Here is a 27,441-nt window from a genome sequence, read left to right on the forward strand (position 1 = left end):
TATCATCATAAAATTATAAGCTGGTCATGTATAATACTTGGTGCTTTTGTACACTCTTATGTGTTAGAATTTACCTGTATCCAACTGTTGTTCTTGAACATTTAGATCTACTCTTTGTCTTTTTGAACCAGGTTCAATATTATCATCTTCATCAAGAACTTCACTATTCATAGAAATGTGAAAAATTAATTACAACTATTTTTAGAATAATCTGGTAGAATTTGTAGAACACTTTTTACAAATTAAAAAAAGAAACTTTGTAACAATGTTTATTAAGTAAAATTAAATAAATACATCATAGAATATGTGGTATACTTTTTATTGTATAAAAAGTATAAAATATTTATAGAATATGTATATGTATGTATATATGTATATGTATGTATATATGTATATGTATGTATATATATGTATATATATAATGTATATATATAATGTATATATGTAAAGTATGTATGTATGTATGTATGTATGTATGTATGTATGTATGTATGTATGTATGTATGTATGTATGTATGTATGTATGTATGTATGTATGTATGTATGTATGTATGTATGTCATTGCTATGAAATTTGACCATTGAAGTTTGTGTCAATTAAAAAATTCTGATTAATATAGTCTTTACTAACTTATAGTAATGGGAAACAATTGAGCTTGAAATCAAAATCGCGTGCTATGTTAGTGTATTTTCAAAAAATAAATGCTACATTTCATCTATTTTTTATTTGTTAAAAATTAACAAAATGCGCTGAAAAATCCTGGGAACTACACAGTTTTATACAAAATACAAAACAAAGTTCACAGAAAATGGCGACAAGATTTAGTGTTTGTTGCGTTTGTCAAGAACATAAAGGTGCAAGATCAAAGAAGTTAACTACAGTTTTTGAACCTATCATTTGTTAATTACAAATATGATCCTAACTTAGAAGCATACTCTATGATGATTTGCTCCACTTGTCAAAGAAACCTTTACCTACTTGACTCAGGCAAAAGTACTGAAAGAAGTTCTTGGTTATCAAAAGCATCCAACGTATCAAAATAACTATAAAAATTTTTTATTTTAAGCCCTTTTACTTTAAGGTTATTCATAAATGTTATAAATGGTATTGTGTTTGAACAACAAATACTCTTTAAAAAAAAAAACATCACATCAAAACTGATTTAATAGAATTACAGTTAAAATTAAATCATTGAAGTAACAAAACCAAATTTATCTTTACAGATTCATGTAGAATCAGTAGTCAGACGTGGCATTGATATATTAGATACTATTCAATCTACACAACCTGAAACTGTTGATGACAGAAATACAAATTTATGCCGACAATGTTTTGGTATTTTAGGTAATAATCTGATGTTTTAAAATTATTTGGATTATAATATATCAAATTATGCATGTATGAGTGTATGTATGTTTGTGTGTGTGTTTTTATGTATGTATGTATGTATGTATGTATGTATGTATGTATGTATGTATGTATGTATATATGTATGTATGTATGTATGTATGTATGTATGTATGTATGTATGTGTGTATGTACGTACGTACATACGTACATATGTATGTACGTACGTATGTATGTATCTTTATTTCTCTTTATGCTGTAACATTAACATAAGCACTATAAAAGCAACATAAAGATAAAATTAAAACAAAACAAAAAAAGATTACATTGCTTCTTCATTTTCAGATTGAGTTAGTTGATGATTTCGCTTGTTTCCAAAAGAATCTTTGACAAATGATGATGAGGATGTAGTACTATAAATTAATGTATCTAGTTTGAACAAATCAAGAAAATCTATAATTTTTTAATAATCATTTTACAGCTACTTACACAGCTTCATCAGTAGTAGAAACATCATCATTTATATCTTCTGCTCTAACTTGAACTGATACTCTTGCAACTGGAGTTATGAAAGATTGCCGTTCATTTAAATGCCTAGAATAAGTAGCCCTACCCTGCAATTCAACAACATGTGGTAAAAAAACAGAAGGAGCTGGAAGAGCAGATACTGAGGCTACAGGTGTTTGTAAAGATGCTTGAGTCACTGGAACAGTTGGACTAATCATGGCAGTAGGATGACCATATGCTAATGGACGAATACTTGCAGTAGGTGTACTCTGTGAATGAAATTTGGATGTTGCCTGTGAAGGTGTAGCAGTAGGACGGACAGTTGCTGTTAAGGGAGCAATACCTTTACAGAGTTGGAAAAGAAAATCACTATAATCTGCTAAAAAATTTTTTTTAATAACAGTTAAAAAAAAAGACACAAAAGATTCATTTTAGATTAATCTTATTTTTTTTAAAATGTTGGAAAATTAAAAAATTTAGTTTTTACTAATTCTATGAAATCAATTAAACACATTAAAATATAAGTAAGTTATAATTTAGTAAAACTCTTTCATATTATTATTTGGTTAGAAAGAAATTTAACTCTACAATATTTATTTATAGCATTTATGTTTATTTTAAAGGAACATGAGGAATATTGCCTGGTCAAAGGAAAAGACAAAATATCCTGTCAAGAAGTCAGCCAATGTTGGTTCATGTGGTACCTTTGTTAATAACACTGGCTAACAAAATTTTAACTTTTTTTTTGTCACATGAAAACAAATGTCAAATTTTGAGTGTACTAGGGCCACCAAACATAAATAAAATGAAAAAAAATTGATACATCAGGTTTCCTTGTGACATAAAAAACATATTTTTGTAGAAAATTTAGCTACCCTTAGAGAAACTTTTGTTTAATGTAACTACTTATAATTTTGGTGAATACTTGGCTTCTGGTAGGTCACTTCTAAGTCTCCAAAAAAAATCTGCTAGCAATCTTGGACTCAATTTCCCTTGATAGTGCTTCTCCATTAAAGAAATATCCTGATGGACCTCTTTCCTTGTTTGTCACTCACCGAGCCCAGAATTCCAGATGAAAGTCCAGCATATGTATATTTAAAGACATTTTGCACCCCAGAGCTTTATATTTTATTATAAGGTTCATTTATTATGTCTTTGTAATTTTCTACTTTTTGGCTTCCTAAAAACTTTAGACAACATTCACAAACATTTCCAGGTGATTTTTTATTGATCATTCTATTTTTCTTCAAAGCTTTTTCCTTTAACAGTTCCTGCATTTGTAGACCTAAAAATATTCCTTTCTTTAAATTTTGCCTCACTGAATTTGGGGAGTTTCTCTTTCAGATAAAAAAAAAAAAAAAAAAAATCCACTGCCATCTTTAGGCATAGCTTTTATAAAACTTTTATCAGGTTGAGCTTTATGTGTAATGGTGGTAGAAGTATGTCATCAGGGTTCACTAAAGGATCATTTTTTGATATTTTTTGGCCTCAGTAATAGAATTACACAGTGACTTTTTCTGTTTCTACTGTCCCATTTACAAATTCCAAGCAAGTTTACTATATTTAACTTTTTCAAGAAATCTCATATTTTCTCTTTCATATCAGAAGCACAAGTAACCAGCACTGAAGGAAATTTTTTTCTGTTATGCAGCAATACTGCTTTCAAACTAGTTTTTGAGGAGTCTATGAACAATCGCCAATGACTTGGATCATATTCAAAACTTAATAAATTCATCACAAGAGGAACATAATTATAATAGACTAAATCATCTGCTTTAGAAAAGTAAGGTTTTTTTGGAGGCTTTGGCACAGACAGTTAGGCATTATTTAGGATAGGTCTGTTGGTTGAAGACAAGTTTGCATATTGAATAGTGTGTTTGGACTTCGTTGTAATGTTGTTTTTTTTTGAGCAAAATAGAAATAAAAATCTCTTACATAACCCTTTGGTTTCGTTCAAATCATTGGTATAGCAAATGGCAAATGTCTTGGTTTTTGTTTAGCCCAACCTAATAGAAGTCTCACACATTACACAGTTTTATGTGGAATACAGGATTTATCTTGAAGCTCTAGAGGAAATCCAATATAGTCTAAATAGCACTTGTTCAATTGAAGGTGTGAAAAATGTTAAGATAAAAAATTTAATTCTTCACACACACAACAAAAACTTTCTGGGTTGTTAGGACACATTCATGGCATATTTACAACATAGCCAATGTAAATAAAATGTAAGTTAGTTGAATGCAATAGTTATAAAGTCGCCTAAATAAAGTTATTCAAACAAACACATGTATATGAGGTAAGAAATTAATATGTAGCTGTCACAAAAAAAATGGATGTGATTGAAACAAATTTATTACATTTTTAACGAGTACACCAACATAAACAAAAATCATTACAAAGTTCATGTGACAAAAACAGTGTTTACCAGTATAATTAGTAAATACTTCAGAGTTTTGGTAGACATATTTCAAGTACAATATTGAACAGTGTCAAGCTCCTATTAAAATACAACTGAATTAGTTGATGAATCTTGTATTTTGTTATACATATTTCATAAAACATAGTTCATTTATTTAATATAAAACTAAAAAAATGAACTATAAAAATATGTCATAGGATTATGTCATTAGGGTTTTTTTTTTATTACCCAAAAAAAAAAAATAATGCTTTGAATTATTTTACTAATTATATAATTTCTTCATTAGATTAACCATTTAACCATATTCTTATGCCCAGCATAAAAAACATGAATATATATATATATATATATATATATATATATATATATATATATATATATATATATATATATATATATATCATTAACATACAAGACAAAATCTTTTGCCTTCATGTTACAAATGTTGGAATACTCAACCAAAATTTGAACCTCAGTTTCTTTTACTCTTATGTGAAAAATAATATTTAAAAATTTACCAGTACAAATTGTGTCTGAAGGTTGTTGTTCTGAAGATGGCTTTGTTTTGGAAACTATTCTTGATTTTTTCTGACTTGCAGTTTTATTTTCAACAATCCTATTTCAATAAAACACAAGCTTTAAAAAAATGCAGAAGACAAAAAAAACATTTAAAAAACTCTTTACACTTTGTCTCTCATTTTATGTACAACAAATAAAATCACATAGCTAAAGATCTTGTTGTTTTCAGTTGAGACTTTACAGGTAATTTTTATGCATTTTTCAGTGCTGATTTCAAATCTGAATTCTGTTTTAAAAAACATGATTTAGGTTCTATGGGAATTTTACTTTAAAAACGTTTCTGAAGATACATTTTTTGATATGCATTTATGACAGAATGAGAAATTAGATCTTTGTTAATTTTATTTCAGAAGAGACACTATTTGTTCACTGCCATTATATTTCAGGTCTTCTTTTGGATTTGGGGATTGTCATGTATACAACTCAGCAAAATGGACAGTTGTGTATCCTTTAGTATACATTTTTCCCACTTGATCACTCATAATGACATCAAAATGGTAATTGACTTAGTAAAATATCTTGAGCACAACTGAATCATTTATGTAGATCTAAAAATGGTCAACTTCCTCTTTAGTCTGCAGAAAGGTTTTACTAATTTTCTTTACTATATTTGCATGGGGATCAGTTATATTAACACTGATATAAAAAAGAAACATCCTATTTATAAGAACCTTGCAGTGGGTCAACCAATCTTAAACTTGAGTTTATAAAGCAATTTTGTTAGGTCCTAAAAATTTAAAGTGATTGCTTTTAGTACACTTTCAGAATCACCAGCTTAAACATTTGAGAATATTGAAACATGGGTTGTTAAATTTGTCAGAATGGATAAGAAAGCAACTTGTTTGTCATTTATTGTCAATTAAAAAAATATTCTTGGATATAGAAAAAGAGAAGGTTATTCAGATTTGGTTGTTAGGATGCTTCTAGTGTTTGATGGTCTCAGATGTAACACAAATGCAAAACTTCATTTTTTAAATATCGCTCTTCAGTAATTTCCAGGATATTGGCAAAAGCATATGATAGCAGACTATTGCTAATTTTCAAAAAGATGACCCAGGTAAAATTAACAAATAGCAGAGCTTTAAGTGAAAATGCTTCCCAGGTTATTTATAAGCACATACACTTTAATAAACCTTTTTTTCAAAAACAGTGCTTAAAATAAAGTTCTATCAATTTATGAATAACTTAAATTGAAAATGCCTTTTTTGGATATTATTTTATACAATACAAAAGTACAATAAAAAACAGAAACACTTGCTGATTAACAAATCAGCAAATTTACATAACAAATTTTTTTTTTTTTTTTTGAATTTCTGCGAACATAAAAAAGTAAAAAAAAAATTTCCATAAGGAAATCCTGAAAAGTATATATAAATATAGTATATATAAAACATAGTAAATAAAGTATATGTAAAATTATACTAAAAGGAAATTCATAAAACTCTTACTCTAACTCAGTGCACATTTTGTCTACTTGCTTTTGTAGCTCATCTAATCTTTGGATTAACTGGGTCTTTTCTGCAACTAGCTCATTGACTTGAACTGTGCTAGCCAACAGCTTTTCTTCAAGTGTATGAACTGAGGTGAGAGATACTTCATTTAAAACATTTTGCTGCTCAACACGTGATTTCTCTAGCTGGTCTTTTAATGATTCAATTTCCCTATTACTGCTGTCTTTCAATTCTAAATTTAATTGCATTTAAAGATTAAATTAAATTAACATCTTCAATAAACTGAAAAATATAATTCAAGCTAAAAAGTTTAATGAACATTGCTTATATTTTAAATTTTTTTATATTAATATTAACAACCTTAAAAAAAATTAAGAAAAAGTTAAGTTTTCTTAATTTTCTTTAACACATAAGTTGATAATATCTATTTCTTAAGACAAAAACTATTAATATTTATTTCCAGCAATAGTCAAATGTGAAGCTTGTTAAGTAAAGCTGTCTGAGTTTGCAATATATGATCAATAACATTTTGTGCATATCTTTAAGACAAAACAACATGCACTAATTAACTTAACAGTTAACAAATTCTTTTGGCAAACCTAATTATTTACATAAATGGTCCATTATGCTTTTAATTTTTTAACAAACTAATTCAAAAATGTATTCAAAACAGGAGACAAAAAGAGAATCTATTAACAATAGACATTTTAATTCAGAAAACTATTCCAATGACAAACAATTCATCTTTGACCACTTTAAAGTAGAAAATATTCACTGAAACACTATTTTTAATGTAATCTAAAGCTTTGAGAAAAAATCTAGACATCAGAGAGAGTACCTAGGATAAAAAATGTTCAACCATAATCATACAGTTTTTTATTAGGCAAGCGGCTCAAAAAAATTAATTTATTCAAACTATACAGTCAAAATTTTGACAAAGAAGACAAGCATTTGACTCTACAAGAAGAAGAATATTCCACTGCAAAACAGATAACCAGGGGAAACTAATTCATATCTGCTGCAATAGATTGTATTGAAAGCCTTAAGGAAAGTTATGTATCCTTGATGATGACACATTTCACTTCTGCCACACTCACTAGCAATGACACCTTCTACTCAAGCAAATTTGAACAAAGAATACTAGTATAAAATATTAGCATACTGCAAATTTGAAGCCAAGTTGGCTTCATTAAAAAAATCACTTTGAATGATTCAATTTGAAAAATTCTCTATCAAATACTTGTAACAATCTTATAAAACAGCTTTCCAAGACCATACATTCTTAAGTTTGAAAAATCTAGAGAAATGAAATTATAAAAAAGGTTGAGATTTTAATATTGTAAAGAAAAAAAGAATTGTCCTAATCTTATTTTTTTTTTTTATTTTTAGTAAATAAATAAATTATGCCCTTTTTAACTCTGCACAAATCTTTAGTGATCATACATTTACTTTTGTAATAAATTTTAGTGATTTTACATTTATATTTTTGACACTTCCACCTCTAAACATTTTCAATAACTGTGATATCTGACCACTATCTTGAATATAAGGGTTACAGAAGTATATTTCAAAGTGATCATACATTACTTTGTAACAGCTTTTAAAATTAGTATTTTCAGAAGGTTATCAATAATATTCTATAAAAAAAAAAGGGAGAAACTGACTTGTTAAAGAATATAATTTATCTTTACACGTTTTTAACAACTTTTTATTCTTCTCTTGAACTTCTGTAAGTTTTTTCTAAAAGAAAATTAACATAAAGAAATTTTAACACAAGATATAAAAATGTTTGGTATTTGACTATATCTAACTGAAAACTGTTTTTGTATGACACTGTTCTACTAAAAAAAATTATCATAAATTTGTAGTCTCATATTTCATTGTTTTAATGAGATGCTGAATTTCAGTTTAATACATTTGAATAATTATCCCAATCAAAACTCAAAACTCTAAACTCAAATGATGAATATGTCTGACAAAAAAGAACTAAAAATTCACCACCTCAAGTTAGCTATAATAAATAATATTTTATAAATCTTAAGTATTATCCTAAAATTCATAACATCTAGAATACCACTTTCTATTTGTTTTTGAAAGGTGTAAAAGAATCTTTAACTTAGTCTTAATTTTTTTTTTGAATAAATGCAAAAACAAATATCCTATTAAAAAGCAATTCAACTACAAAATACTTTTTTAAGAAACAACTTGAACAAAAAAAAAAACTTAAGTAAAAAAATTATTTTGAGTGTGAAAACAGATTGTTAAATATTCTCGTTTTAGAAATAATCCAAACTAATTTTATACTGAAAAGTCAGGCATATATAGAAAAACTCTTTTGTAAAACAATTTTTACAAAAGAAAAAAGATAAATTTGAAAAGATTTTTATATAAACCTGACCTCATATCAATGAGCCTGTTCTTCACTATCTAGAATATATTTTAAAAGCCTTTAAACAAAACAGTAAGAGTATTTTTTTAAAAAGGATAGTATTTTATAACAATTTATTTTAAACAGGCCAACCATTTTTACCAGCTACATTTTCTATTGATATAACCTTTTAAACATTTAAATCCAGTGTATTGGTTTAATCACACTTGTAACAAGTGACAACAAAAACTCAGGACAAACTTCGTAGCTTCAATGTCTTACAATGTTTTATATTTTTATAATCCTACTTAAATGCTATTCACACAAGGGGATATTTGATGGAACATTCTGTGGAACATGAACAAATATACTCTCGTGGGAATGCAACTTGAACAAAAATTCACAGATCGTTAGAGGAACTTTTGTACCGTCCCGAAAACCCAAAACAAATAAATATTCCGGAATATGTTTTGGTAAAAAAAAAATTGTGCCAATTTTAACTATCTTTAATGTATATCCAGAAAAAGCGTGTACATATATGTTATTACACAATAAAATGTAACAGATGAAAGTGTCAAGAGTGTAAAATCAGTGTTGCTTGATTTATTATCAAATGATTGACTGAAAGATTTATATTTAATTTTAAAGCAACTCAAACTTGGTTTTTTATAAAGTTGATGTTAGGTTGTTAGCTTTAACTGAAATATGATTTACATTGTGTTATCCTTTTACTATCATTAAAAAGAAGTTGTGTATGACACACTCAAAATGTAATAGGCTTAAAGCTGCCTTAAAGTGAAATAACAAATATGTAGTGAATGGTGTAGGGGTTAGGTCTGTATCTCTGCTAGAATATACATAACATAATTAATTACATTTAATGCAGAAGTATTTAGATACATAAAAAATTTATACCAATTGCAAAGCTTAACCTTTAATTTGAATGTTAAGCACTTCTTAGTTTTTTTTCTTTTTTTTTGCCAGATTCAATTTACTTATTCATTTTAGTAGGTGATAGACTAATACATAATATCTAGTAAACTTAAATTTTCCACAATGTCTCAGCATACAGATCAAGACCTTATTAATGCCAGCATAGCTTAAACTATTATTGTTGCATCTCTCGTAAATGAATTTGTATGGAATATAGCTAACACAAGGGAATTTTTAGATTTATGGAATAATAATGATGATGATGATGATGATGATGATGTTGATGATGATGATGATGATGATGATGATGATGATGATGATGATGATGATGATGATGATGATGATAACAATAACAATAATAATACTAATACTAATAATAATAATACTAATAATAATAATAATAATAATAATAATAATAATAATAATAATAATAATAATAATAATAATAATAATAATAATAATAATAATAATAATAATAATAGTAGTAATAATAAAAATAAGAACAATAATAGTAATAAATAATAATAACAATGGGTGACAACTGAAAAATGTGACTGGATTTAAAGACATCTCTTAAGGTATAAGATAAAACAAAAAGGAAAAATGTTTTAGAAAGTATTTTTATTCTAGTTTTTAAATATTTAATGTCTTTTTATTTTTATTTTATAGAAAAATGAATAAAAAAATAAGTACAAAACAAGAAGAAATTAGAAAACGTGTGTATGAATTTTATTTAAATTATAGAAATGCTGGTAAAAAGTTCCCTTATGACCACTTTAAAACTAATATTCTATCTACAAGTTAATTCAATGTGCTGAAAGTGAATCTGGTTATCAAAGAGTTTAAGAAAGTGGAGGAAAGGCTAAAAAAATGACCAAGACAAACATTAAAAGGCTCAAACTTATGTTTGACCATAAAGACAGAGTTTCTCAATGACAGACAACTAAAAAGTTCAACTGTACTCAGCAACACATTAGTAAAACATTAAAATAAAAAGACAAAAATTGAACCAAGATAAAAATGACGTTTCCAAAATATTCTGACCAGCAAAAAGCAGTTGCTAGAACAAAGTGCAGTCAATTGTGCCAGAAATTAAAAAATCGTAAACAAACCATTAATGATGAGTCTTATTTCATGTTAAATCACTCCAGTATCATTGGATATGATATATTTCATACTAGCAATCTAAAATCTACTCCATCTACAGTTAAATACTAAACAAAAAATTCAAAAAACATTTCTTCTATGGATTGCTTTTTCTGAAAATGGTATTTCTCAGCCATATTTTATGCCTAGTGGACTGGCTGTAAATCAAAAAATCTACTTAAACAAATGAATTAAGAAGAGACTTATTCCATTCATCTATAAGTATCATTCAGATGGTGCATGTATTCTGGCCCAATATGGCATTATCTCACTATGCAAAAACAGTAATCACATCTAAACAAGAAAAAAGTGCATTTTGTTGAGAAAGCGGATAACCCTGCCAACTTGCCAGAATGTGGTCCTATCGAAAATTTTTAGAAAATTTTGAAAGGCCTTGTCTACAATTATAATTCGTATGCAGAAAATCTTAAAAAATTATGCTCTAGAATCAAGTAATGCCTTAATAAACTTGATATTGAGTTCATGCAGAGTCAGAAGGAATGGTTTAATTGAAAGTAACTGATTATATAGATAAAAACTAAAATAAAAATACTTTTTAAAACATTTTTCCTTTTTGTTTTACCTTACACCATAACAGTTATGTGTCTTTAAATCCAGTCTCATTTTTCAGTTGTCACCTGTTGAAAAAAATTTTACTTCTCGTAGACTATTATCAAAAAGTTATATGCAAGAAGTATAACTTTATTTTGTTTTAGGGAAAATTGCTACATCATAATGATTGAATTTACATAAGTTAACTTTGATTTCAGTGATATTCCTTTTATGTACCATCAAGCCGAATTTACATGTGAACCCCACAAGGAAAATTTTGAAGAATATTTTGTTCCCGTAACATTTCTTCCGGAATAATGTTCCGCCAAACATCGCTCATGTGAACATGGTATTTATTATGCTGCTAACTTTATCCTCTAAAATATAGTCTTTTTTTTTTTTTTTTTTTTTTTTTTCTTCAAAACTCTTAAATATGTCTAAAAACTTGAATAATCAAGAGATACTTCAAAAATGAGTGTACGCTTTTTTGGACTTGCGTCCAGAAGAGGACAAAACATTTACTGTTGTCACTTTCGCATGGAAAATGTCCCAAAATCGACAATGTATGATAGACTGCAACAAAAGGAGAACAATGTAGGACCAGAACAAAACGATGGAAGTGATTGGACTGCAAGAAAAATGCCTAAGAAATAAATAAAATGCAGTCAGCCAATATTTTCAAAAATCTCTGATTAGTTTAAAAAGTTAATCAACCAGGTTCACAAAAACAACAAAATTGTGTTCTGGATTGATCTAGCTTCTACACACTATTCAAACAAAGTACAAGATAACCTAAAAGGGGAAAATATCTAATATGTGCCAAGAGACAAAAACCTTGCTAATGTGCCCAAATTGTGTCTGATTAAGGATTTTTGAACTGAAATTAAAAGATTGGTGTATGCAGATAATTGACAAACTGAAAATCTCCACCAACTAAGAAATCAAATGAAGTATTGTATGAAAAAAATCAACCAAAATTGCATAAAAAGGCTTGGGGCAAGTACTTTCACAAGAGTCAACTGTGTTTGCAGAAATGGACTAATAAACTAATTTTTTTTTTCATTTTGTAAAATACAAGTTTATTGTTATTATGCTTTTAAAATTAATAAAATTGATAACTCCATTCAAGAGATATTAATTTTCAAATTTTGTCACATGTTATAACAAAATTTAAACTCATAAAAATAAAAAGAGAAGGAAATGCAAAGTTGAAAAGAATAGATAAAAATTACTCACTTTTCCATCAGCAAATTCAACTTTTAAGGCTTCCAACTCTTTATTTTTTTCACACAACTTTTTCTCTTCCTCAAGATAAGACTTAAGAGTTTCTTCCATTTTTTTTTCCAATTCGTTGCTTCTCTTGCATTCAGATGCTAACTGTGATTGAAGAAATGTGAGTTCCTTAGAAAGATTATCAGCAACTTTGGTTTTTTCTGCAATTTGTATCTCAAACTTTTTCTTTTCTTCTTGATCTACAGCTTGGTTAGATGACGATGTATCCAAATCATTTGGTTGACCAGTATTTGAAGTCATATTTATTATATTTGAAAAGTCAATATTGTTTTCTTTAAGCAATTTTTGCAACTGGTCAGAGATAGTTTTATATTTACGAGCAACTTTCCGAACCTAAAGAATTCAAAATAATCAATCAACTGTAAAAAAATTAAATTGAATACTTAAAAGAAACAAAGACATTAATTAATTATCTTTAGAAACTATTTAAACTTTTTATATATAGAAACAGCAATTATCAAAAACTTTAAAAATTTAATACTCAAATTTTATATACCCATAATCATTCTCTTTGAAAAGATTTCTTGAAAATAATGAGGTTGACTAATTTATCTATTTACTGAGATGAGATTTATTAGGATTGCTGCAAATTCTAATAAATCTCATTTTCCTATTGATTGTTTTAATGTCAGTCAATCAAAGATCATTTACAGCACAATACATGAAACGGATTTAAAACTTCTGACAAAAAGGTCTGTACATATGTAATGTAGTAAAAATGCTTTTTATCAATATTAATCATAACTTTCAGTGTTACCATTTTACTTTTTTCTGTCATTTCAGTATTTTTAGACTTCAACTGATCAAGCTCTTTTTGCAGGGCTGATAACTGATCAACTTCAACTGCTTTTGTTGGCTGAGCTACAGTTAGAGCTGCATTAAGCTTATTACGAGTTACTGTCAAATCAGATTCTAATCCAGAAATTTTTTCCTGTAAAATAAATTGATAAATTGTAAATATATAACTATGACAAAAATGAAAATATTGTCAAAATCATATCACAATTGCTAACATCATTTTTGGGTGTTTTTCTGTTACCAGTTGTAATGTATATTTTACTGTACTATGGTTCATAACTCTTAAATTATGAACCAATCATAAATTAGTTATTTTTTTAAAGCAAAAATCGGTAAAGTGACATAATAGAAGTAATAATGTTATTCAGTTTAAGTTTTCTCAAAACAATAAAAAATTACAGCAACTGTGATATGACTGTAATGATATGATAACATATGTTACAAGATTTTTACCCACAATACAAAACTTGAGAAATAACAATTTAAAAATATTTTACAAAGATTAACCTGACTTTCATTTTTATATTTTAATGCTTCCCTCTTAAATGTATCAAACTGCTGCTTAATTTTCTTGAGATCTTCCTGCAACGCAGCAGTAACTTTTTCGTTCTGAGTCTTCAGCATCTGTAGCTTTTTTAACTCTTCATTGTCAGATTTAGTACTTTGCATTATAATCTGATTGGTACGATTTGTCCATCGTTCTATCTTAAAATTTACAAAAAAAATAGCTGTAAATAACAAACTTGTTGCAACATTCATTTAATAACAAAGAACTTGTTGTTTTACTCTGTAAACAAATGTTGCAATACTGTAGTTTGGTTGTATAATCTGTATTTATAAAAGTAGAATTTAAATCAATCAATAAAACTATATTGCTATTTTAGAGGCCAGAGATAGCTTGTTGCTCACATAAGTTTGAACATACAACAGTCAAATAATCTGGTATCCCAAGGGATTTAATCTGCATAAAGATTAATATAACTAACATTCATGGGCAATAAAGTTAAATGAAAAAAAAAATTTTTTTTTTAAATTTTAAAAAATGTTCAAGTTAAATAAACTTGCATAAATATGATTTTTTAATTTTGGGTATTTGTTTTTGAAAGTTTTTATAATCACGCATATATTCATCCAAACTCTCAAATTTACTTATATTCAAATACTTTCAACATTCGTTTTTTTAGACTTTTCATTTGAATTTCAATTGATAGACTTAAGATTAATCTTTAGGTAAGAAATGTTTTTTGTTGTGGGTTTTGATGAGAATCATCTTTTTAGAAAAATTTTTTACTCCTACAATAAAACCTTTTCCTCTTCAGACAAAGTGTTTTCTTCCTCAAAAACGGCAATTGGTTATATTTTGTTACTTACAGATCATTTTTTAAAAAGACTTTGTTTTCTTTAAAGTTGTTATCAATATTGTGCTAATGTACTTTTTTTAGATTTGTTAGGTTTTTTAAAATTTTTTCATCTTAGGTCTAGACAGATATCCAAAAGACCATTGAGATGAAGAGGGCGGGGTGTGCATCAGTCTTATATTTTACCTCCAAACCAAATATCCTAACCGATTTTAAAATATTAAAAAAACAAGCACAAAAAAACTTTATAGGAGAAGCAACAAAACTGGCAGGTGACAGGCATTTATAAAAATACTAAGAAACTTAAAAAAAAAATTAGCACAAGATTCTAATCATGAGCTGCTTATTATTTTATAGGCAATTTCAACTTGACAAAGAATATTTCCTAATTTGTTTTCTGTTTAGGGACAAACCTCAGGTTACATTGAATAATATTGATGAAATTCAAATAACTTTAGTTGAACATAAAACATTTTAAACTTGTTAATATTTTTTCAAACAGTTTATTTAATCTATCTCTCTTTTGATAATCTGAAACTTAAAAAACTCTTAAGAAACTATTAGTGCAATTAGTTAAACTAGTTATTAAAACTTTTAATGGAATTAGATGCAATTTATTCCACAGGATGTTTACCACTCACATTTATATATTTCCCTATTTCAGAGGGATTGAATATCTTACCCCTAGAATAACTATTTAACTACTTTAACTCAAAATTTAAATCTTTTTGCACATCGACCAAAATAAAATCACAGCCAACAATTTAATGAGGCAATTAAACTTTAGGCCTTCTCTGTAATGCTAAAATATACTTAGTAAAAAATATGGACCTACATGTTTTTTCCAGTATCAGTGTTACCAAATGAAAGTTGGAACATGTTGAGGGAACTGTTGTGACTGAAAGAAATACTTCTTAAAATGAATCCTTCAATCACAACAGCTAGAACAAATAGCAAATGATAACAAACAGAGATGAAAGAAGCTATGAACAAATTAAAAGTTCCTAAAGAAGTTCCTTGTTGAGTTGAAAAAACCTTTCAGAGATATGGAAAATTGATACCTACATATAGTATCAACTATCTACTACACCCATTAATCAAGGGGTACTAATAAAAACAACAAATCATCCAGAAGATTGTTAAAGAGTAACAACAAAGCTGTTGAGAGAAACTCTCACAAGCACTTCGGGATTACAATCAAAATAACAACAATTCACAAATCCTAACACTTTGGAATCAGGTAGAATTTAGCGGTACAGGTTGTAGGCAGAAAAGATAATGGTAACAAAGTAGGACACTTTTGAATCACCATAATCAGAATCTCAGCTATGACTCAAATTTTAGATTGAATAATGGCTGAGATTAAGCTAAGTAAATGCAAAAAGCCCTAAAAAATGATCAGCATAAAAACTTTAGTCTCATGGGAAATCAAGTCTATTCCCATATTTTTGAGAAAAGAAACCCATGGATTTCAATTCTACTGACATCTGTCTTAGTGAAAAAAGACAAAAACTAATATTCATGACAATATTCAAGCTGATCCTAGCAGCACTGAATTTAAAATCAAAACTGGATTCACCTTTTTCAAATTTTTTTTTTTTCTTTATAATCAAAGTGTAATTTTAACGTTTCCACATTTTAAATAGCTTTCCAGTGATTTTGTATTAGTTGGAATAGTATTCCAAACAAATTTATTGGACAAATGCATATTTATTAATTTGACCAGTAAAAATGCTAAAAATAAAAAATTTTCCCAGACTATAACGTTTTTTCATCCTGAGCCTTAACTCATAACAAGCTATTTTAGATTATTTATAAGGGAAGAGAAATAATTCAAGAAATTTAAAATGTAACATTTAAAGATGTAATCTAATTTAAATCCCAAGTAGTAAACATCTGAAGTAATGTTGATGGGGATTATGTTAAAATAATTTAATAGTAATAACTTAACTAATTTTTTATGATTATTAATACTTTATACATTTTTTCAATCCTTAAACTTTTCTGTATCTATTTTTTTAAAAAGTAAAAAAAAAAAACAGACATGACAGTACATAGTGCTGTAATACAAAATAATATGTACATTAAAAAACATAAATACCTCTGATTTTAAAGCAGTTTTTTCTGCAAGCCATAAACTTTTCTCTCCTTCAAGTATTTTTTTACCTTCTGCAATTGGTTTCACTTCAGCTTCAAGTTTTCTAATCTGAAAAAAAATAACAGTAAAAAAAAACTAAAAAAGCTTCATTTTCATAAAACTTTTTTTAAATAAAAAATTGAAAATAAAATGCTTCCCTTTCAAAAAAAAAAAAAAAAAAAAAAAATGATTTGAGATTTTAAAGCTCCTAATTAAATCCAGAAAAAAGTTAAGTTTGTAAAAATTCAATTAGAAAAGTTAAAACTTATCTTAAACAAAATTTTTAACAAACAGCTATCTACAAAGAGAGCAATTTCAGCCAAAAATGATGTATATAGTTCAAATAATACATTTTTTTTAACAGTACTAAAAGAAATCTATTATAGTTTGAAGACTGAAAAAAAAACATTGATTAAAAAAAATTTCATTCCTAATTTTTTTTAATATACATGTAGTAAGGAAATCAACAAAAAATGAGAAATTTAAAAAAAAAATTTTTTTTTGAAAAAAGAGCATCAGACTATATCAATCACATTCATCTCCTTTACTTTAAAACAAAAGTCAATAGATACCTGCTCTTGCAGTTGTTCATTCTTTGTCATCAAGGCTAGCTTGTTTCTTTCAAGCTCCTGATTTAGAACTTCAAATTCTACAATCTTATTAACCTTTTCCATGAATCCTTTGTATTCTTCTTCACTCAACATACGACCCTGAGTTCGCTTCATTTCAAGCTCTAAAGCAGCTTTTGTCTCATCTATTTCTCTTTGCAAGTGTTCTGCTCGTTGACGAAACCGCATACTTTCTGTTTTACAAGCTTCTGCTTTTGTTTCAGCAATCTCTTTTTCACGTCTAACAAACCTAAAATTTCATCACATAATTTTTAATATTTTACATAAATTAAAGAAGTGCTAACAGTAAATTAATTTGAATATTTTTTGTTTATTAAAATAATTTCTTTCCTATTATAAGCAATTCCAATTAATTTTTCTTTTAATGCAGGACAAAAAAGGGACTCTAAGTTTATGTGGTAAGAAAAAATTGGAAATCTTATTTTACCTAAGTAACTCATAAACTTCTTCTATAGATTTGTCTGATGATGTGAATGGCTCTTGATGTGCTATATTCTGAGATTTAGCAATTGCCAATTGAGCACTGAGCTACAGGTTAAGAAAAAAAATTGATTTAAAAAACATAATACAGCATGATATTAAATTGAGCAAACTTTTCAAAAAGAAAAAACAATGGAACACTATGAAACCTTTTCAACTTGCGAATGAAGAATAGCATTTTCATCGATGAGATCTTTTCTAGCAGTCTCGCCTTTCCTTAACTCTAATTGGTGATGATGCTTCATCTGATCCATGAGTTTATTGTTATTATCAAGAGTCCTATTTACTTCAGAAATTTTTACTTTCAAATCATCATGGTGATTTTTATGAAACTGTACCTAAAAGAAATGAATAAGTACAATAAAAATTTAACTGATTGAAACAACAGCATAAAGTATAATAAATTAAGACATAATTATCAGCTAATTTTAAAAAATCAAATGCAATTTTTAAAAAATAGCACATATCCTAATCAGCAGTTCTTAGAAGACCTTCACATAAAATAATACCTCCTCTTTCAAAAGAGTGAATTGCTCAACATCCTTTGCATGCAAAATCAATTCTCTCTCATACTTATCTTGAGCCTAAATAAAACAATCAAGAGTAAGCACAAAAAAAAATTTCATTAAACTTTTAAATTTATGAAAACAACAACCACCAAACCTATGAATTTTAGTAGTAGATTTATTAACAGTGGAAAGACTTATTTAGAGATTGCAAGTAAATCCTTAAAACTTCTGGAAACATGAAGAAACATAACCATAGAAACACACACAGACACACAGACACACACACACACAAATTATTGTTCAGATAAACAGAAACTGATTTAAACCAACTAAAAAATTCAAAGAAAACAATTCTCAGACAGTCAAAAGCAGAATCAGAGGACAAGGCTTTATTAAAAGAGTTGCTGGTAAAAAGCAATACTTGATCAAAAGACATAAAAAAAGGCAGTTGAACTTTGCCAAAAAGTATTTCTGCCCTTCAAGAACTAGAAATAACTGTTATGGAGTGATGACTGTAAAGTTTACTTGGATTCTTCGGATAGAATGTCACAAGTTTGGTGGAAATCTGGAAAAGCATATAAATTGACTAACATGAGAAGAACATTAAGATTTTATAATCTGGAGCTCAATCTAATTTACTTTTATACTTTTTATACTTTAAACGTACTCAACTGAAAGAGTACGTTTGGTCAATTTTGAATAGAAAAATAGGAGATTGGTATTTCAAAAGAAAGAGGTGAAAAGAGCACTTTATAAAAAAGTTTAAGATAAAATCAGCTTAGGAGAAGCAAAGTCATTTTCTAAATCAATTACATTAAAAACTAATTAACAGCAACAAAATATTAGGTAAATATTTTTTCTGTTATATTATAAAAAAAACCTTATATGTTCATTATAATCGATAACCATAAATCATGTCATACTAAATATAAAAAGTTTGTATTAAAAAGTGATTCATTTTTCTTCCCCAAAACAAAAAAAAGTAATTGATTTTAACTTATTTAAAAATAAATCTACTAAAAAAAGTTTGGTGCACTTTTTTTTTTTGTTCAGAATGAACACACTGCAGAAGAGATCACACTCAACATAAAAATGATGCATAGACTTAAACAAGAAATAGAAGCAATTTGGAAATATTTCTAATGGAAACTTACAATCCAATAAAATCAATGCAGAAGAGATACATCGCTAGCAAAGAAAAGATGCATCACTAGCAAAGAAGTGGGACCTTTTTTGGTTTATCTAATAACAACTTATTTTTAAAAAATGTTCAATATCTTAAATGGTTTTTACTTTATGGTGTTTTAAACAGTAATGGCAATTTGAAGCAAAAAATCTTAAGGCACCTATATCTTTTGAAAGAATTGTATATGATCATCTCTTATATTAGAAATATGTTGCTTTTGATAAAAATTTTAGAAAAATTTGAATATCCTAAAAATGGCATTTATAAGATTTTTTCTAAGTGAGTGAACTCTCACCTGCAACTTTAAGTTTTATGATCTCAGTAATTTCTTAAATGGTATATGATAAATTAATAATTATAAGATATAATAATTTTTTGTTATTTTTATAAAAGGATTGAATAGACAGTTGCTTAAATATCTTTTGTTATTGTAAAAGCAATTTTTATCTCATTCAAAAATTGATTGCTTATAAACTACATTATGGTATGTTAAAAACTAAATCAAAAGTTATGAACTAAATACATGAATTGAATATAAAACACAAACTTCCTTGGCTACACTAGTTTGAATATAAAACACAAACCTCCTTGGCTACACTAGTTTGAATATAAAACACAAACCTCTTTGGCTATACTTGCTTGAGCTTGAGCTTCTTTTACAGCAGATTCTTCAAGTTCTTTTGCATTAACAAGTGCACGAGTTACTTCTTGGAAACGTCTTTCCAGAGGAGCCATTTGATTACGAAGCTCTGATAGTTGATTTTGATGAGTTTTATCTGCTTCTGAAAGGCTTTTTTTCAACTGCATTTTTTCTGCAATAAGAACTTCAGCTTGTTTTTTGGAATTTTCAATAGTATCATTAGCAACTTTTATTTTCATTTGAAGATCTGCTTCAATTGAATCTTTTAACTGTAAGTAAAAAAAAATCTTCAGTTAGAAAAATAATAGTCATAAATCAATGAGATTTTTAAAAACCAAATACTTTTTAAATATTAAAGTTATATAATACCTAAATAAAAACAACTAATTCCAAAAAAGTAAATCATTTAGTATTGTACTTAAAACAAACTTCTAATAATTCAATTTAGATATTCAAGTGAACTTAAAAAAACAATGTACTTGAGTAAGGGTTGTAATTGCATGCTCATTTGAATCTGCAATCTCTTTGTATTGTTCCAAATGCTTCTTTGATGTTATTAGCTGTTCTTCCAATGCTATGGAAAAACTCAAATATCGCAATCATTCAAAATACTGTAATCATTAAAAATAAAAAAACTCAATATATAAAAATCCATATTATTTGAAAAACAAAGTGTATAAACAATTTACTTTTTTTCTCTGTAACAGTATTTGATAAAGTAAGTTCTAACTCTTTCAATTTCATTTTTAGAAGCTCTATTTCACGATGACTCTCATCATTTTCTGAAAATTTTATAAATATAAGTGTAATTTTTAAGGCAATACTAAAGTTAAATTGAGTTTCAAAGCTTTTTATTTACATCATGTGTTGAATACTTTCAGTAGTATAACTATATTATGAAACAAAACTACAAAAACAGTTGCTTGATAAAGCTTTGCTTGAATATTTGCCACTAAATTTGTTTCATGATAATTTTAGCTCAAAAATGCAAGAAAATATTTTTCATGCAAGGCTTTTTTTAATGAAATCTAATTAGAAAACTAAAAAAACCTCTCCCAGTGCTTTCCTTTTGTAAAACAACTGCAAGTCGATTATCTGATGCTTTTGTAAGTGATTCTAATTCTTTGCACTATATGAAAGACAAAACAAGATTAAGAAGCTTAATGATAATTCTGAACAAAATGTTCACTGACAGTAAATAAATAACCAATCTTACTTTTGCTTCAGATTGGTTGAGCTGTTGCTTAGTAATTTCTAATTCTTTTAGAGTCTTATTCTGGATTTCTATCTCAACGCCAAGCTTTACTTTTAAATCTTTAACCTCATTCTTAAAATAAAATAAATTAAAATAGCAGTTTAAACTAAAAGCACAAACTTGTTGAATCTAAACATAACTAACATCTGCTGAAAAGTTAAGATTAAATCCTCAAGGAAACCTAAAAGAGAACAAAAATATAGTTACAGTTTTAAATTTGTGATGCCACAGATGTTACTAATATCCTTATTTATTCATAGGATGATTGGGTCAGGGTTTGCTGTATATTTATCAATTGTATTTTTCTTTTCTTTTTCCTTTTTACTTACAATAAAGAAAGCATAACATAAGTTATTAATGAACTATTTTTATTATACTATTATTATTAATTGAATACTTTATTAAATATTTTATTAACTATTACATGAAACTAACTGCAATAGTTAAATAGTGAATAAATTGTAAAACATTTTTTCCACATTTCAAGTTTTTTCCATTAAAACTGATCATAGATTTTTAAATATTCAGCATAAGAGTTATTTTTGGAAACTATGAATTGATTCCAAGATTCAGTGAATCTAATATGTCAAAGTCCCAGGTAAAAAAATTGTGTATATCATGAATTCCATTGTGACGGAATCACCGATTTGAGCTTATTTTGCACATTTATGTTATAAAAATAAAAAAACTGTAATGTGCATATTGTTATTCTATATGAATATAGAATATAATGACACTTCTGCAGTAATAAGCTTCTCTCGCATTTCATTGTAACTCTAAAGTTTTTAAATTGCATTGTAGAACTATATATGAATATAGAATAACAATATGCACATTACAGTTTTTTTATTTTTATAACATAAATGTGGAAAATAAGCTCAAATCGGTGATTCCGTCATGATGGAATTCATGATATACATACATACATACATACATACATACATACATACATACATACATACATACATACATACATACATACATACATACATACATACATACATACAATACATACATACATACATACAATACATACATACATACATACATACATATTAGAAAAAAGAAAGATGTATTGTTGTTCAAAACAATTATTTCCAGGCCTGTGATACTTGCTTACAAGAACTAATATGAAAAAAAAATTGTTTATCAAAGGTATTTTAAAAAAATATATAAAACTTTACCTCTAATAACAAAACAGTTGATTTCAACTGATGGCCTTCATTATCAAAGTTGCGCCTGATAACTTTCATTTCTCGTTGTAATGCTTCACACTGTTTACCCAAACTAGTTCGAGTATCAAACTCTTGTTTTTCAAGATTATTCTGTAATAAAAACTTACATATTAATCACAGGTTTAGACATTCCTATTAAATTTTCAGCTATTGTTATAACTAATATAAGAGATAATAATAAGAGATTTAGACAAAAAAATTAAAAAACTGACCTGAATGGTTTGTAAATTTGCAAGCAGAACATTCTGGCTTCGCTGTTGATCAAGTAATGATTGGTTTTCTTGCATCAATCTTTTCTCAGCTTCTTGTATAAGATATTTTTCAGTAGAAAGTGATTTTAATGACACTTCTGCAGTAATAAGCTTCTCTCGCATTTCATTGTAACTCTAAAGTTTTTAAATTGCATTGTAGAACTATATACATACTATTGCAACACTTTAGGATAGAGTCCTTGTACATTTATTTCAAAAAGTTTAGATATATATGTCTTTAACCAAAGTAACTTTACTACTAAGCGCAAAAGTTGTTGATCAGTTTTAAAGCAATTTGAAACAAAAAACTTTATCAACTTCCTTCAAGTAAAACACAAAATTTAAGTGAACTTTTTCCAAAAGAAAAACACCAGCCAGTAGCAAATTAACCAAGAACAAAGGCTCAAAATTCAAATGTCACTTTAAAGAAAGACACAGAACCCTATGGCCTAGGTTTTAACCAATTTAGGAGTACTTAGATAGTTCTCTTAAAAATTTGAAACCTGAGTTCAAGTACAACAAAATCCCAATCTTGTGCACTTAGTGAATTATCTGAAACCTCCCAAATTCGTTAATAAACAATAGGACATAAAAAAAGAAGGCCTAAAATCATATCTTTGGCATGTTCGTGTTTGTGAAGGCTGACTACAAAAGGTGAATAGTTGTCAGTGGAGTAGGAAATCAAAGTTGCACTTGCAACAGACCAATCTATGAAAATGGAAAAAAAAAGTTTCTTTCAGAAAAAACTGCTTTACTAGCAATCAAGCCAACATCAGTGAAGTCATAAAGAGTTTTTCAGCAATGAAATTGTTTTCCACCAAAATAAAAACCATGTAATTGTATATAATTAGTTCTTTTAACTTATATCAAATGTAGAAGTTAAAAGAACTATTTCATTTTAATCTGTAACAAAAAAACTTGTTATAGACCTAAAAAGACTAAATCCACATCCTAGAGCTTATTTAATAGTTAAGTTTCAATTTTAATACAGTGAGTATTCACACCCATTGGCGAAAGAAAAAATTACTCTGGCAAGCTCCAGAAAAACCCTTTGGTGGGAGCAATTTTGACACTTTCCTCATCTCAAAAATATAAAAACTGAAATCATCCATCAATGTCCGTGGAGGAAATTTCATTTTTAAATTTTTGCTTTATAAAAAACAGCAAATGACAGCATTAAAAGTTTTTGGCATTTTTACAGCAGCAGTAACCTTAAATTTTCATATTGTAAACAACTAAAAACATATAATCTGGTTAGAGAAACTAATTAGAATCTAAAACTGTGAATAATTTCATTTTTACTAAATCTGAGAATGAGCAACTGTTAATGATTAAATTGCTCTTTTGTTACGTTATTATATTATAGATATAGATATTCAATATAAAATTTTGCAATCATTAATTAAATATTGTTTGTAACTTCCATGCTGTAAACTAACCAAAATTAAAAAATAATTTTTAATTTTGAAACTATAACTTTTACCAAATCAAGGAAACAGCAATTACCATTTTTAAATTTATGCTGTTACTCAAATTTCAGTATTGTTATAGAAAAAATAATAATTTTTTTAGTTTCTAAACCTAAATTGAAGAAAAAGCCAAATCAAGCCAAATCACATGATGACTGCAGAAAAACTGTCTGTTTTCTCTGCATGAGAAAGAGCTCAAGGTATTGTGTTATTTTTTCCTTTTTCTTTAATACTTTGATTTATTTATAAAAATATTTGAATATTTAACATAAAATTCTTTTGATATACATTATCTGATGAGCTTTATGTAATGATTTCAGAGTTCTCACAAAATCTATGATGGATGATGTGTTGAGCATACTTTCATCAAGTCTTGATTTTGCTGACAACAGAGTGCCTCTTGGAATATGTGATACTTGCCGAATCACCATAGGAAAGAAGAAGAATTCAATTTACCACATCTTTTTCAGCAGAAGTCAATTTACCACCTCTTTTTGATTTCACACCTGTCAAAGTTTGACCTTCAACAAGAGACAACTGTGACTGCCTAATCTGCCAGATTGGTTGATTGAAAGTTTTTGAAAAGCACCCACTTGAAGATCAAGAAAAATTGGAAACAGGCCAAACTCAAAGAAGATGCTCAGACTGCCTCTCCATTATTGGAAGAGGCATCTCACACAACTGTAACACATTCACATTTTGAGAAAATGAGACAACTAGCCATCACAGATTCTAAAGTCTCTGAGCAAATTTCATCCACTATTGTTGCAGCTAAAGAATCCTCTCCACATGGGAAAATCAGACTGTCTCATGCAGGTGGTGGTTACCCCCTACCATCAATCTATTTTTTATGCCAATCTAAAATAAAGAATATTTATAATACTGTAAAAAAGCCAAAAAATATTGAATGCTGTCATTTTCAATTTTTTAAGAATAAGCAAAATTTTAAGTGCACTTTTCTTCTGCGGACGGTGATATATGATTTCAGTTTTTATAGTTTTGAGATCAGGAAAGTGTCAAAATTGCTCCCACCAAAGGGTTTTTTTTTTTTTTTTTTCGTAATTGTTAAATTGCCTGAAATTAGCATGGTATTACCTAGATAAAACTTGAAACTACTTTTTATGAAAGTTAATTTTTTTTACCCAAAATTGAAATGCTATCAATTAATTGTTAAATTATAAACTATGAATTAAAATCATCAAAATAAAACAAAATGAAAAAAAATTATTTTCATGTAAAATGTAACAATCATTTCAATTTCAAAAACAAATTGAATCACAAATAAAATTTCTTCAATTTGAATTTATTTTAAAAAGTTTCTTCAAAATCCTCACACATTGGGAAGAACTTTACAAACAGCCCTTAAAGTTTAATAAAAATAATTACTAAAGAAACGACTTCACATTTTATGTGAAAAACCAAAATGTTTTAACTTTGCAATTTACAATGTGTAACTTTTGAGCCTAAGTCACTGGTATTGTCAGTTTATAATTGTAATAAAATTAAAAACAAATCTGATACTTGTTTTGAAGATTCAGTTTCAATACGATACTTGTTAAGACTATTTGTAATGCTTTGACATTTTTCTTCTAAAGCTTTGATTTCTTTTTTGTAGCCATCTGCAGTGGTCATCAAGATAGAGTATTTTTCATTTGAGAAGTCCAGCTAAAATAAAATACTTTAATTTTGAATTAACAAAAAAACATTATTGCATATAAAACTCAAAAGGCAAAAACTTGAGGTTATAAATCTAGAAATAGAAAAGAATAAATATACTTTATACTTTACCTTCTTTTCAAATCTATTTTAAAAACTAGCCTCAAAAATAAGTTTACATAAGTAAACATTTTTTTGAGGCTAGTTTTTAAAACAGATTTGAAGGAATGCCAGGAGTAGAAAGAAAGGAAACAACCGTCTTGTTATAAATTATAGCAGTAATTAGGTAATCAATTCAAATTTATCTTAGATATGTTTTGTAACTATGGAGACTAAAAATTATGGTTAGTAAATATTAGCACTTTCAATGTCATTAAAGAAAACAAAACTATCCAGATTATATATAGATTGTAAATTAGTAATTAAATTTATTTAAATAAGATATGTTATTAAAAAGAGTTTTATTTTTAAAAAAAGAAAACAAGAGTAAAACATTACAAGTGATCCCTTTAGAATATTATCAAATTATCATCTTTTTCAATACCTCAATCTTCTTTACCAAAATTTTAAACCAATTTACTTAATTCATTCGAAAAGTAACTTCAACAATAAGGCAAAATTTAAAACTTCACAGATAACTCTTAGAACACAAAAATTGGTTAAGAACTTTTTCTTATTTTCATGATTACAATATTTATAAAACTTACTTGGTTTTACAGAGGTGCTCTCAAGTTCAAGATAAATGAAATATTAGTTATATAACCTTAGAGCCAATTCATGACTTAACCTGAAAGTGAAATTTGTCAATATACCCTCTCCAAGTTTTAATGACAACTTTTAGATAACCAGGGTCAAACCAGGGAGTGTAGAACAGATTTTCTTAAGTTCTGACCTTAGGGCCCCCAATATCTAATAAGTAATTTTATGGGATTTATGATGAACTAAAAGAAAAAATCCAACTATTTTTTTTTTTTTTTTTCATGGAAGAGGGAGACTACATTGTAGGTGTCTAGAAAAATTTATCTGAAAGTCTGATATTCATTTTTCTCATGCTGTATTGTGTTGCTTATATGTTATGCAAACATAAAAAGTTTTAGATTCTGTATGAAGCTTGGTACTTACTTGCATACATTACAGAAACAAGTTGTGCATGCTTTCATACATTATATAAATAAAATAGAATATAAAAATTAAAATTGTTAAATAACAATCACAACTTAATGTATAAAAAAATTAGTAGTAT

At 27.2% G+C, this 27,441-nt stretch overlaps 1 protein-coding gene and 1 pseudogene across 3 annotated transcripts in view; one reads left to right on the forward strand and one right to left on the reverse strand.

Annotated features, from left to right (window-relative positions):
* Positions 1–27,441, reverse strand: part of LOC149882930 (nucleoprotein TPR-like) — a 77,088-nt gene that overhangs the window by 8,957 nt on the left and 40,690 nt on the right. For all 3 annotated transcript variants that reach the window (XM_090100064.1, XM_090100065.1, XM_090100066.1), the window contains 22 exons: positions 26,064–26,207; positions 23,035–23,208; positions 22,772–22,912; positions 21,549–21,659; positions 21,383–21,461; positions 21,022–21,114; positions 20,812–20,906; positions 20,314–20,601; positions 18,507–18,581; positions 18,147–18,335; positions 17,945–18,045; positions 17,461–17,746; positions 16,853–16,957; positions 13,901–14,098; positions 13,353–13,526; positions 12,539–12,928; positions 7,968–8,043; positions 6,301–6,535; positions 4,792–4,889; positions 1,837–2,197; positions 1,674–1,760; positions 75–163 (listed from right to left, as the gene is read on the reverse strand). In XM_090100064.1, the coding sequence (XP_089956190.1) occupies positions 75–163; positions 1,674–1,760; positions 1,837–2,197; positions 4,792–4,889; positions 6,301–6,535; positions 7,968–8,043; positions 12,539–12,928; positions 13,353–13,526; positions 13,901–14,098; positions 16,853–16,957; positions 17,461–17,746; positions 17,945–18,045; positions 18,147–18,335; positions 18,507–18,581; positions 20,314–20,601; positions 20,812–20,906; positions 21,022–21,114; positions 21,383–21,461; positions 21,549–21,659; positions 22,772–22,912; positions 23,035–23,208; positions 26,064–26,207 (3,589 nt within the window). The remainder of the gene's footprint in view (positions 1–74; positions 164–1,673; positions 1,761–1,836; positions 2,198–4,791; positions 4,890–6,300; positions 6,536–7,967; positions 8,044–12,538; positions 12,929–13,352; positions 13,527–13,900; positions 14,099–16,852; positions 16,958–17,460; positions 17,747–17,944; positions 18,046–18,146; positions 18,336–18,506; positions 18,582–20,313; positions 20,602–20,811; positions 20,907–21,021; positions 21,115–21,382; positions 21,462–21,548; positions 21,660–22,771; positions 22,913–23,034; positions 23,209–26,063; positions 26,208–27,441) is intronic.
* Positions 809–1,364, forward strand: LOC149882931 (uncharacterized; annotated as a pseudogene).

The sequence above is a fragment of the Hydra viridissima genome, unplaced genomic scaffold (genome assembly GCF_058129835.1).
Source record: "Hydra viridissima isolate aposymbiotic clone 2 unplaced genomic scaffold, HvirCarnegie_v1 scaffold_10, whole genome shotgun sequence".
NCBI classification, from domain to species: domain Eukaryota; kingdom Metazoa; phylum Cnidaria; class Hydrozoa; order Anthoathecata; family Hydridae; genus Hydra; species Hydra viridissima.